The following is a 13697-nucleotide window of genomic DNA, read 5'->3' as shown; positions in this document are numbered from 1 at the left end:
ATTCTTGTGTGTTATTGTTTAAAATGAATTAGATCTAAATTTATGTATTTTATTTTTTTAATATTATTTTTTTTTATTTAGTTAAAATTGATAAATTACTTTTTAAAAAATATGATGCTGATGTGGCATTTTTTATAATATTTTAATTCTTCCATTAGCCACCTTAGATATTTCCATCGGTTGACTGATAGAAATGACGAAAATAACAAGCGTTAATTGGTTTAGGGACTAAAAATAGTAAAATTAAAATATAGAGATAAAAATAAAAATAAAAAATCTAAAATGTAGGGACTAAAAGTGCATTTATGCCTAAAATCTACCCATCTACCCCTTTTTTTTTTTTTTTTTTTTTTTTGAGAGAGAGTTTCAACCTATGGCGTCCGCTCCTGATAATAGCTCTTTATTATCAGACCAAGACACCAATCAATTTTGGTGTAGGCGGGGATTGAACCCCAGATCTCTTATACAACCATCAGAGATTTTACCAGTTGAGCTAACTGAAACCCACACCCATCTACCCCTTTTGGTCATATAAGGAAATCAACAGTTTTTTCAACTACAATTCGTTTAATTTTCCCACCAAAGCAGTAGTCCAGCTTCCCTACTGGACAAAGCACAAAATTACTGAGCTTACCCCTTGAAATCTTCTAAGAATTCGAAACTTGGAGCAATTCAATGCACGGTCTTTAACGCGCGCATATATATAAATAAATATATATATATATATATATGTATATATATATACACACACACACAAATATATATATATATATATATATATATATATATATATATACTAGTCTTATTACGCGCGTGCGATGAGATTTTCTTTTAGCAAAAAAAAAAGAAAATCATGTGTTTTTATTTTATATATACAATTTTTAATTTAAGAATCTAATTTATAAGTGTTTTTTTTTTTAGAATGAATTTAATTTATAAGTGGATAAAACAATTTAAAAATTTACAAGAGAGTAGTTCTACTTTTTAGGCAATGTTTTAGTGGGAATTAGAGTTGCATTTTTACCAAATTGTCCTTTAGTTTTGTCCCTACTTAAATATAGAAGTGTTGGGGCATTTTTGAACTAAAAAATGAGGAATCCAAATATGGGACACCTCTTAAATAATAGTATATATGTGTGTGTGTGTGTGTGTGTGTATATATATTCTTGTCACAATTTTACAAATCAATTAATTGAAAATTTTATTTCATTACACGCGCTCCGCATGTGCGATTGAGTTTTTTTTTTAGTTTAATGTAATTTTTCAATTTGAATCTATTTATTGTTAGTGAAATTACACCAGAAGAGAATTTTTTAAACTAAAATTTAGGATTTGCAATGAAGTAAACTGTTGGTTTTAGTGTGTACTAATTTTTAGAAAAAAAAAATGTATTTTTTTTTATACAAGATAGAATTCTATTTTAACATAATCTAAGTATATATGTGTGAAACTCCCTCTTAGAAACTTGAACCTCGGCTCTTGCCCCCCCACACCCTACAAAACAATTATATTTGTGGAGTGACCATTGCACCAAGAGTGTGTAGTGGGTTAAAAAAAATGTATCAAACATACATGAGATATATTTAGATAGAAAATGTGCTAATTTTTAGGAAAAAAGTTTCTCTAGTAGTTTTTATATATATATATATATATATATATATTGAATTACAATTTTAACAATTTTTTATTTTTTTTATTTTTTAAGAATAAAGATTATCTAATTAGATTAGAGTTATTTTTGATATTTTTTAAAATCATAGTTATCTTTTTGAATTCTCTTAACATATAGATAAATACACATATCGAGCACCAAGGGAGAGTAGGAATTCCTTAGCCTGTTCTTTCTATAACACTTATAGAAAGAATACCAAACAACACAGAGGGCCACTTATAGAAAGAATACTAAACAACAACTAGGCCTGTACACAATGCGGTACGGCCAATTATGGGGGGAAATTTTTCACCACACCTATAGGTGCCTCAGATGTGAAGGGTAAGAACCGGTCTAGACCAACTTTGGTTGACCATAGCAGGGCGGTGCAGTTAATTCGGTGCAAAAATTAAAAAAAAAAAACAAATAATTAAAAAAAAATTCATCAAGCAACCCACATAGAAATATCAAACAACCCAAATATTCAAAAAAACAAAACAAAACAAAACAAAACAAAACAAACAAACAGACAAACATGTTCAAAATCTTTCACAAAATTTTCAAACAAATTCTCCATCTTTCTAAAAAGCATTGCAAGGAGAAGCAGGTATATATTGAGCATTATGTAAATTTTCATACCTCGAAGAAAGCATAGAAAGTAGAACCATAGTAGCTAGGTATTAAGCATCAAAACATTCTCTTGAAATTTCTAGATAATAGTTGTGACAAAGTGGAGAGATGAGAGGGGAAACCTTGGAAACGGTGGCATCCAGTGGACGACGGTTGTGGGCCGGTGGCGAAGGCAGGGGCTGAGGAATGATAGAGAGAGAGAGGGGAAAAGGGGAGAGGCGGACAAGAGATAAGAGATAAGAGAAGACAACATTTAAAAGAGATTCAGAAATTTAATTTACAAACTAAAACGACGTTGTTTTGTATCAAATTAAAAAAAAAAAAAAAATTAATGGAACGATGTCGTTTTAAATCACTAAACTTTACCCTATTTTTTTTCGGGGCAGGCTCCCTTCCCGTTATAATATCTCCAGTTTTCTCATGTTTTTACACCAATGAAAGACACGTGGGAAGCAACAAATCCTAAGGTAATAAATAAGCCACATAATTTTCTCTCCCTTTTAACCCTTTTCAGTTTTCAATAAAAATTTTCTGGGTTTGCTTCAATCACCTGTTACGATAAATGATCTTTCAAAATCATATTTTGATGGTTTCCACTATCACAAAATGATTAGCCACTCCAGACCCATATCTAGGATGCTCAAGAACTCTTTCAAGAGCTTCAAAGTTGTTGGAAAAATAACATGGAGTGAATAAGAAATTGATATTTTCTATGTTCACTTGAAGATGTTATTAAATGTGGTAAAAATTCTAAGTCCCACATAGGAAAGGAAAGAGATAATATATGAGTTTATATGCTCATGAGTTGGACATTGGGTTGGGTTTTTGACATATGTGGATTGGGCATACTTGTCCAAATAATAATATTTTATTATTTTAATGTTTGAGTCAGTTAATCTATGCACAACAATTATTATTGAAAAAGAGTGTCTGTTCAGAAATGCATAATTTTTCATAGTCTTTCATTCATAAAAAACTACTTTTCAAAAAAAAAAAAAAAAAACTTTAAAATAGTGAGAATATTTTTTGTGCATTTTATTTTGTGTCAAAGAGAGAGAAAGAGACATTGAGTAATTCGTAGAGCACAATCTTGTGTGCTTTGTTTTCGTGCTGTAAATCATTTTATCATGGGAGGTAGACGTCCGTAAGTATCAAAGCACCACAATGATTGTGTGAGGGGCGAAATCTACTTTAAGGAGATTGTGTCAAACACAAGACTTGATCTGAATCATTCATCCTTCACGCATTTGGTTCGTGGGTTTTTAATGATTTGCAGATTTCTTCTTATATATATTTAGTATTTGTTTATTGCTTTTACCTATCACATCTATTTGTATTATTGCTTATTCTTAGATCTGTGTATGTTTCTTTTGCTTTATCACAAAAGTAAATTGTTGAAATATAGCAAACAATCTTAAAGCAGATTTTCTATATTTTAATTTATTTTTGTGTTTCACAGTGAAAGGAATTACGTGTTTGTTGAAAAACTGTTTGGTTCTATGTAAAATGTTTTTCAAGTGTAAAATATTTTCAGGTGAAAATATTTTTCGGAAAAGAAAATATTTTCAGGTGTTTGGTGGTATTTTAAAAAATACTTCGAAAAATATTTTTTAGTGTTTGGTTGTGTTCTTGATAATATTATAGAAAACACATTTTCTACTTGTTGCTCACATTTTCTCACATTTTCTTAGCTTCCAAACAAATATATAATATCATTTCTCAGTCCACAAACACAAAAGAAACAAAACCCAAAAAAAAAAATTCATAAAATTTGATGCGATCTTTGCTTGATCGGCGCGGTGTTGCGATCGACGAGACTGATGCGATCTTTGCTTGATCGGTGCTGTGCTGCGATCGACAAGACCAGTGCGATCTTTGCTTGATCGGCGCTGTGCTGCGATCGACGAGACCGATGCGATCTAGTGCGATCGGCATGGTGTTGCGATCGACGAGACCGATGAGACCAATGCGATCTGGTGTGATCGGCGCGATCTCTCCTTGTAGTTTCTCTCTCTCTCTCTCTCTCTCTCTATCTCTCTCTCTCTCTCTCTCTCTCTCTCTCTCTCTCTCTTTGCGCATATGAGTCCTGAAATGGTTTGTAGTGAAAATAGAAACGTAAAATGATTTCCGGGTTAAAGCCTTTATTTTTACAGTCAAATGAAATGCATTTCCGAAAATTCCATTTTCCATGCGCAACCAAACACACGGTCTTACGAAAAATGATTTCTTGAAATGGTTTGAAGCCAAAACAAGAGGACCCTAAGTGAGCATTTGGATTGAACTTAATCGAGCGTTTTCTGCGTTTACGTTTTGCTCAGTTGGGACCCACGTGCACGCGAAGCTGGAGGAAACACGCAAGGCTGCTGCTAAGAAATGCAAGTTTTCTCCTACACGCACCATTTCATTTATCCAAACACACTGTTCATGGACATCATTGTTTCATTTATCTCTACGCACCGTTTCATTTATTAATCTCTACACACCATTTCAATGCAAGAGCTGAAACAATCAACGCATTGCCTCTTGCGCGTACTGTTCATGGCTCTAAGTGCTGAGGAAAACGGTGCACAAGAAGAAGCTATCAAAACAGAGCATATCAAAACGGTATGCAGTTCATTCTAACAGCTATTTCCATTCTCTTCAAGGCTTCTGCTTTTTCTCTCAACTACTGGTGGCAGAATGCTTTCAATCCCCTTCAATGCTCCGTCCGAATCCTCTTCAATGTCTTTCACCTACCCACCAAACAGAAAGCTGTCAAAACAGAGCACAGCAGTTGATGAAAGCAAACCCAGTACGAAGAACCAAAAGAAAAGATCCCCTCTGTTCAACAAACGCTCGAGCTCACCTTCTCTCCGCTTGGGTCATCGTTGCCACCACTGTGGATCTCTGCATTCACGGGTAAGTTGTTTTCCATGAAACTTCATCAATCTGTGGTTTTTTGGGTTTAACCGTTTGTGTGTGGTTTTTGTATTCAACTTCTGTATATGGTTCTCTGTTGTGTTTTCCATGACACTAGTATGGGTTTATTGATCCTTCGTCTAATACCATTATTTCTCTTACAACCTCTGTTGTATTTGGATATACCATTGTTTACTTTGCATCAATCTGTGGTTTTTGGGTCTAACCGTTTGTGTGTGGTTTTTGTATTCAACTTCTGTGTGTGGTTCTCTGTTGTGTTTTCCATGACACTAGTGTGGGTTTATTGATCCTTCGTCTAATACCATTATTTCTCTTACAACCTTTGTTGTGTTTGGATATACCATTATTTACTTTGCATTTTTCATTTGAGTTTACTTTGCATTTGGATATACCATTTCTCTTACTTTGCCTAACTGATTGTAAAATGCACCCGAACTGTTTGTTTAAATACCTCAATGAGTATAGAAGGAAGTTGTAGCAAAAATGGTTAAGCAGAAGAAATCGATGGACGGTGGTAGTAATGATGAAAGAGTTGACTGGAAAGACCCTAAGGAACTAGAGGCTTTTTGTCGGTTCTATGCTATTCAAGTCATGGAGAGCTAGAGGAAGGCCACTGGATTTTTGTCCAAAATTAGGGTTAGTGAAGTGATTCGGCAGTTGGGTGAGATTGGAAAAGTGGTGACTTGGCTGCAGATTAAAAACAAATGGGATCATTTGAGAAAAATGTGGAAGAATTATAACAAGTGTTTGGAGAATGACACTGGGTTGGGTTATGATCCTGGAACTGGGATGTTTGACGCACCTGATGAGTGGTGGAACCGAAAGATTGCGGTTAGTTTTGATGAATACAAAATTGTGAAAAACTTTACTGTCTAAAACTATATTCTTGTGTTCTAACTACTGGTTGTCCACATGTAGGCATGTCCCGATGCAAAAACCTTTAAAACGCATGGTTTGCCGAATCGTGAGCTCTTGAACATCATGTTTGGAGGCACGGTTGCAACGGGGAAAAATGCATTCTACACGAGTGGTCCAATACCAACGGAAACCACTAAAGGGTCTGGGGACTCCACTAATAGTATAGAATTTGTTGACCCCCAATGTGAACCCGTTGTGAATGTTGACGCAATGAAGGTTGAAGGTCCATCATCGTCGAGGGCAGGACCAGCAATGAATAAGGGGAAAGGCCTGGCAACTAGTGTCCACATCTTCAAGCCAATTTGCAAGAAACAAAAGAAAAAGCGTTCAGCTGCGCAAGAGATGTCAGACTCTTTGAAGAGTATCTCAAATGTTATTGTTGAAAGATCTAGTCTAAGTGCCCATACACCATCTGCTCCCACAGCAACGGCTTAGGTTAAAGAAATTCTGGACATGGTGTTGAGTCTTCCCGGGATGTACTCGGGTCATTACCTTCATTTGTTTAGCACCATCTACTTCATGGAAAAAGAGCCAGGTAGACACATGTTTGCAGCACTTTCCGATAACAAGGACATCCAGCTGAAGTGGCTAGAAAAAAGAGTACCAAAGGCACCCTGATTATCATTTTCCGTGAAGGAACAATAGATTGTCTCGATAGGGTTGTGTAGGCTTGGTGTAGTAATCAAACTTTCAATGTTGTACCTATTGCACTATTATCTTTTTTTTTTTTTTTTTATTGGTAAAAACTAATGCTTGTTATGAGTGTGTATGTAAGACACTGCTCATCATTCCTATGTGTTTGAGCTATATTTATATATGTTTGTCCAATGCTTCTTTTGTCTGACTTTTGCATTTAATATTTTAGAATTCAGCCCTTCTCTTGCTGGTAACTGGAGTTTGGTGATGGATGGTTGAGTTTGCTAGGCGCAAGTTAGGAATTAAATTATCATATTTACTATGTTCTGTAAAACTTTGAACATATGATAGATTCTTCCGTTCAGTTTGTATGGTTTAATATATACTAGCTCTACCATCTGTAAGATGTTCATTTGAAGCATGGATTGACTATTGTACTTGGAGAATAGTAGAAGGTTCTCACTGTTTGTATTTACTGTGCAGAGGTCATGCAATTTTTAAATCACATAAGTGGGGAAATACACTCATTGTTTGTATTGTTGGAAATTTTGTTTTTGAAATGATTGACTTTTATATTATATGTACAGCTATTGCCACGGTGGTTACCATTGCTGAGATCCTTAAAAACAACGGATTGGCAGTTGAGAAGAGTGAGATTCTTGCACCTATTCGACTAAACCACTTATGGTATTACACTGCACCACTTTGCTGATTTTTTAGGCTAAAAGGTAATGGATTGTCTACCTACTTATTATGCAACTAGCCTCTGTGCTTAGCCTGGGAAATTCTATTTTACGAAAGCATACAGTTTCTTCAAGATTGTCCTGCATAATTTTTTTTATACATATTTTCCATTTTATGTTAAATCAATCCCAATTTCAAGTAATCTCTGCATAATTTGGTTTTCAGTACTTAAATTTTGAACTGCACTTTACAAGGATTATTAGTACCAAGTACCAAGTACCAACCAACCATACAAAGTTCAGGATTCTTCTCTTATGAATTTATGATTCTACATTACACTGTATTTGAACTTTTTTGCATCAATATGTCACTCGCTTATGGAAATTTCTGTTTTTTGTTTGTTTTCTTAGAAGTATCAAATTGGGCACATATTACATATAGAATATTTTTACTGTGTAAGTTCTTTTTTCTTTTGTTTTCTTTTGGCCAAAGCATAAGAACATATCTTAAACCCATCCTGCACTATCATGCTGTATAAGGTCAGATTTGTTACGATGTCCATTCATTGAGGTGCATAATCCTTAATTCAAAAATTGGTGTGTAGAGAAAGGGATGAAAATTCACCAATCCTGCCTAGTATATGAAACTTGCAAGCATTAACCATATATTTCCCATTTTGCCATCTCTAGTAGTCTTGCAATGCTTCTGCATTGAAAGAATAAGAAGGTGGACTAGGGCCAAAAATGTGGCCAGGATGACATGGGCTCCTCGTGTTGAGTAGGGGTGAAAACTCAGAAATTCATGCGTGATATATTTGAAACATGCAATTTTTAGGAGCACTAGGGAAGAAGATGATGCCTCAAAAAAATTATGAGAGTGAGGGAACCATTATACCTTTTGTGGGAGAAAAGGTTCTCTTCTACCTAAAAGGAGGTCAAAACTCAGGAATTATTCTTCTTGTTTGGAGAATCAACTTGTGGAACTTCCTTTTATCTCCTCATGGCACAGGCTACCCTAAACTAGCCAAAAGAAATTAACAATCATTCCTACACTGCTCATTACATTTGGCTACATGTAGAAATACTAGGAAACATAATGACAAAATGAGCCACAGTAGCATTTCAACATCTTTACATTTTTCTGTATATATTGAAAATTAAAAAAAGGAAAATAATAATATATAGACATAAGGTTATAAGGAGAACCTAAAAATCAATATATCACTATAAACACTAGCATAATGATTAATCTAAAACAAAACCATATTCAGCACCAATAGCCAACAAGAAGCTGGCAATCTCCGGAAACAAAATAATACATTCTATGACATTCTGTAAATACACTTCTCCCTCATCTCCTCCTAAATATAATACTAATTCTCAAAGAATTGTGTATTTGCAAAAGCAGAGATCTAAAACCAGAGCAAGTGCCCCCCAAAAAAAAAAAAAAAAAAAAAGTGATAGAGATCCATTTCTCCTACCTATTGAACAGTACAAGTAAAGAAACTGAAAAAATGAGGAAAGAGAATGTAAATTAATATCTCTTTCTAGTTGAGATCTCCACACAAATTCTATCAAGGTTACTTGTACTGGATAGGATTGGATTTGCTTGGAGGTGCCTTTCGTAGTCTTGTCTCAACAGATTTCTTGGCATCTTCCATGGCTTCATCCAAGTTGTTTGATTTTGCAGAAAAGGAGCTGACTAAAACTAGCAGTCTCCTTGGTTGATTTCTGTCTCTCGAACAAGTATTGCAGATAACTAACCACGGTAATTGGCAGAGAATTTAGTATCATTATTTGACTTATTTTGTCTGGGGTTAAAGTATAAACCCTGTCTCAGTCAGCTCACAAGTAAGCGGAGTAAGAAAACTGCCAGATATTTATTTAGAAGACTGGCTAAGACAGAACAATTAAGTGGGAGGTAACAAGATTAAACTAGGCCAATCAGGTGTGTAAAAAAGACAAATGCATGTGAGGTCTACCACATATACTTGATTGAACATTCGAAGTTGTTTGGACCCTAATTTGACCTGCTTAGGCCTTGGTAACATCTTTCACTTGAGTTTACTGATTCCTGAAGAATTTCCTCCTTTGTTTTCTAGTAGGATAGAGCTTGGAAGCAGCTTATCATGTGATTCTAAATTTGAGTATATATTTTTCTGACTTCTTTGCAAACATTCAATATTTTACAAGATGTCTCATGTGACTTATCACATGAAACCAAATCAATTACATCATTTTCTGTCATTCCATGTTTTCTTAAATAACTAACTAATTTTGTATATCTAATAAGTGTCACAAACACATCTAAAGTTAGCTGGGTAAGCCTGCTTTTTATAACACAAACACTTATCGTCTTCAAGGAAACTGACTGCTCCTCTTTCACCTTGTACTGTTTAGTGTTCACAATCTCCTCCTATTCAAGTTGAGTTATTCTAATTTAGATCTAGGACTTTTCTTTTCCTTTTCTTTTTCTTTTTCTTTTTTTTGGGGGGGGGGGGGGGGGGGTGGGGTGTTAGAACCCAGCTTAGGTGAACAGCCTCTGTGATAGCAGAACTCGTGTCTGCAAATTTGTATTGGGGCTGGGATTCCTTTGTACAATTGATCATATATTTTTCAATTGGTGGCCTAATTGAACCCTTTTCCTAGAATCTATTAGGGCTACACACGTCACTAGGAAATATTACAGGAGGTCCCCAATTTATGTTAATCAATACAATGGAGCTAAAGTCATTATTACATCCTGACCTTGATACATATACATTTTTGTTTCCGGGCTAGCTCTGCACTTGGTCCCAAAATATACCAACTTCATTAGTTAAGTAAAATAGTCACAGCATCATCATGATTATTACTATCAAAGAGCTTTTCAACATTTGACTTGTATTCATATTGAGATCTCTAGGTAGCAAGTACGATGGTGCTGTGAAAATCCTGCAGGAAGCTTTTGAAGTCAGAAACATACAATTTGCGTGACACCTGTTTTTCTGGCTCATAGTTTCACTATACTGTAAGATGTGCTTCATGTAACTTAGAATTAAATAGATTAGATCATTTTAGCTCTCTTGCAGCACCTGTTAATTGCAGCACCTGTTAGAGGATCTCAGGCATATTGAGTCTGGTCTTGTTCCTATTCCCAAGTACAGGTCCAATGGAAGCAGACTTCGACCTGAGCGACGACATTGTACTCGCAACATATCTAGCCGGGTGTGCATGTCTAGCTTACGTGGATACCTATATGACCAAAGTACCATTGCATACGAATATACAAACTGGCTTAGAATGGGTACAGTATATTTTAACTGGACATGAGAAGAAATGTCGAAGAAATTTTAAAATGTCAAGCTATGTGTTTAGACAATTGTGTAATACACTGCGCCAGTATGGATATTACGGTACCAGAAGTGTTTGCGTGGAAGAGTCTCTGGCAATGACATTGATGGTACTTGGTCATGGTGAGGGTAACAGAATGGTGCAAGAAAAATTTTAGCATTCGGGTGAGACAGTGCATTGACATGTGGTCACGGTAGTTAAATTGTTAGCCACCGTTATGGCACCGGACATTATCCAACCTGCTAATCGTACATTTTGGGACGTGCCAGAACATATTCAGCATTCAGATCGATATTGGCCACACTTCAAGGTATTTTGTGAATTTGGTATCTTGACTTGATTTAAGTTAAATTATCTTTATGGTCATACCACGTATTTTATTTCAAATGGTACTTTTGTGCCAATGGTTAGGGTTGCATTGGTGCAATTGATGGGGTCCACATCCCCGTGGTCATTGATGTTGATAAGCAGCTCCCATAATATGGCAAGAAGGGGACCACCACAACAAATTGCATGTGCGCATGTGACTTTGACATGAAGTTCACATTCGCATGTGTTGGATGGAAAGGGTCAGCGCATGACACGAGGATTTTTTTTAGCTGCCTCAATAATGAGAGTTACAACTTCCCCAAAACTCCAGCTGGTTTGTAAATATTCAGTTTAATTACAGGATTAAAGTATGTATTAATGTAGTGAAAATGCTAATATAATAAACGTGTTCATTTGCAGAAAAGTATTATCTGGTTGATTCAGGATACCCTATGAGGAAAGGGTTCCTTGCACCATATAAGGGGGAGAGGTACCACATTGGAGAATTTCGGCCTTCTAAAGTGCTGCATCATCCAGAGGAGAGGTTTAATTATCTCCATTCATCACTCCGTTCGATCATAGAACGAACTTTTGGAGTTTGGAAGAATAAATGGAAAATTTTGAAACATATGCCACCCTTTAAGATGCACACTCAAAACTTGATCATTGTTGCTACAATGGTTTTTCACAATTTCGTTAGAGCACATGAGATAAACAATGATGCTGAATGTTCAGGATCTACAGGGGGCACATCATTTGGTAGTGAGAGAGGTCATTATGATGCCATGGCAGAAGCAATCTCAATCTTGGACAAACCTGAGATGAAACAGGTTCGTATTGATATCACAACATCGATATGTGCGGCCGATAATTGATTTTTGTGAGGACCATAACTGATGGTTCACAAACTTTGTGAATTTGTTCTGTTGTGAAGCATAAGGATCAAGTGTTAAATTTGTATCTTAGAAACTTTCAAGACACTTGATAGTTTATCCAAATTCACACAAAAGAGTGTTTTGTTGTTGGCATCGACTGTGTATTTTTCACAAGTAGAAATAAGACCAATTATCACTTTCATACTACACTGCTCGCATCTCAAATTTCTGATACGTTAGTGTGAAAAGATTTACTGAACACTCAAAACAGATTTCCAATGACTTGTAAAATAAATTTGCATAATATAAAAGCAAAAACAAATATTTTTTCTCCAAATAGATTGTAAAATATTCCAAATAAATGACAAAATTCACAAATGTGATTTATTTAAATGCCATTTAGGTAGAATAATATCAAATAGAAAAAAAATCAACAGAATAACATCAAATACAAAAGAATCTACATCAAACCCCAAACAAATTTTAGCTACCCCCAATAATTAAGATTGTACTCTTTCTACTACTTTGCAACCTAACTTTGGGTCAGAGACACTACCACTCTCTCTAACATTACAGAGCAACGCATCACGCCTAGTTAAAACTACATGAAAAAAGCCATCATATTGGTTTGTAAGAAGATTTAGTCCCTCTAAAAGTCCCTATGCTCTCCTTGCCTTTGGCTGAGTTCTTAACCTTGGGAAGATCCAGTGATTCCACAAGCTTGTTCAAAATGGGTGGAACAGTTTTCAACTCTACAGATCTTTGAACTAATATGTCGTCTCCATGCATCAAGTGAAGATCGAGCCTTGATAAACTGCTTTGAAGAGCTGGAATCCAAATTGTGCAGCACACACTGAAGTAAGAGATGGCCCTGGTTCACCCTTGAGATTTCAGAGCTAAAAGCATTGCATATATCGAGCAAATTCACACTGATATCCAAGAAAAACCATCAAGAAAACCATAAGACAAAGCACCAATTTCCTGCACCTATTTGAACACCTGATTAACTAATTTATGCACATGGGCTAAGTAACTGACTGCAAGCTTTGCTCATCTCAATAAAATTTATAACCAACAATCCAGTATTACTTTAACCCAAAGCACATAATAACAATCTAGTAATCCACATATAAAATCATATCATCTTCAAAAGCAGGATATTTAAGAATAATATAGGATGCTATCAATCCAGTATTACTTTATGTTAAGAATTTTATAATGGCAAACTTTTCCATAATGAAAGTATGAATGAATCTGGCTTCCTTTGCAACTACATTCAGGAAACGAAAAGGACAGTGAATCCGCTTGTCCTTGGTTGCTTATATAATCCACTTGGCTGAAACTTGAAATTATACTGTTAGTAATGCCACATTCTGAAATTTATATTTTATGAAGCTTCACAAACATTAGAGAATATTGATGTGTCATGTATGAACTATGAACCAACGTGCTATATGTAATTAATTTCTTGTTTCTTGGTTAATATATCAGTAAGTGTAAATATTAGACTGGCCTATAAGTAAAAAGATGCAAAGGCAGATCCATAACTTGCAGGCTTGCAACTTTTGATGCTTAAAAGAAAGAAAACACAAAAAAAAGGGTTCAATGAGCACTTCTTTTTTTTTTTTTTTTTTTTTTCAGTAAAATAGTAACATAAATTCATAAAATAGGAGGAAAAAATATGAAGGATTTAAAAGGTGCATATGTAACATGTAAAATCCACAAATACAAAGAACATAAAAC

At 35.1% G+C, this 13697-nt stretch overlaps 1 protein-coding gene across 1 annotated transcript; it reads left to right on the top strand.

Annotated features, from left to right (window-relative positions):
• The first annotated feature begins 5398 nt into the window (after positions 1 to 5398).
• On the top strand, positions 5399 to 6887 carry LOC126702222 (uncharacterized protein At2g29880-like). The gene is made up of 2 exons (XM_050400880.1): positions 5399 to 6031; positions 6119 to 6887. Exons 1-2 carry the CDS (start codon positions 5924 to 5926, stop codon positions 6551 to 6553), a joined length of 543 nt encoding a protein of 180 aa, XP_050256837.1. The 5' UTR covers positions 5399 to 5923; the 3' UTR covers positions 6554 to 6887.
• Positions 6888 to 13697: the final 6810 nt, after the last annotated feature.

Source organism: Quercus robur, chromosome 10 (genome assembly GCF_932294415.1).
Source record: "Quercus robur chromosome 10, dhQueRobu3.1, whole genome shotgun sequence".
Taxonomy (NCBI): domain Eukaryota; kingdom Viridiplantae; phylum Streptophyta; class Magnoliopsida; order Fagales; family Fagaceae; genus Quercus; species Quercus robur.
This window is presented reverse-complemented; position numbering and strand designations above follow the sequence as displayed.

Excerpts from the sequence above, each read along its gene's own strand:
- LOC126702222 (XM_050400880.1), top strand. The coding sequence starts at position 5,924 with ATGTGGAAGAATTATAACAAGTGTTTGGAGAATGACACTGGGTTGGGT. Across the intron at positions 6,032-6,118 it reads GGTGGAACCGAAAGATTGCG|GCATGTCCCGATGCAAAAAC; the intron begins GTTAGTTTTGAT and ends GTCCACATGTAG.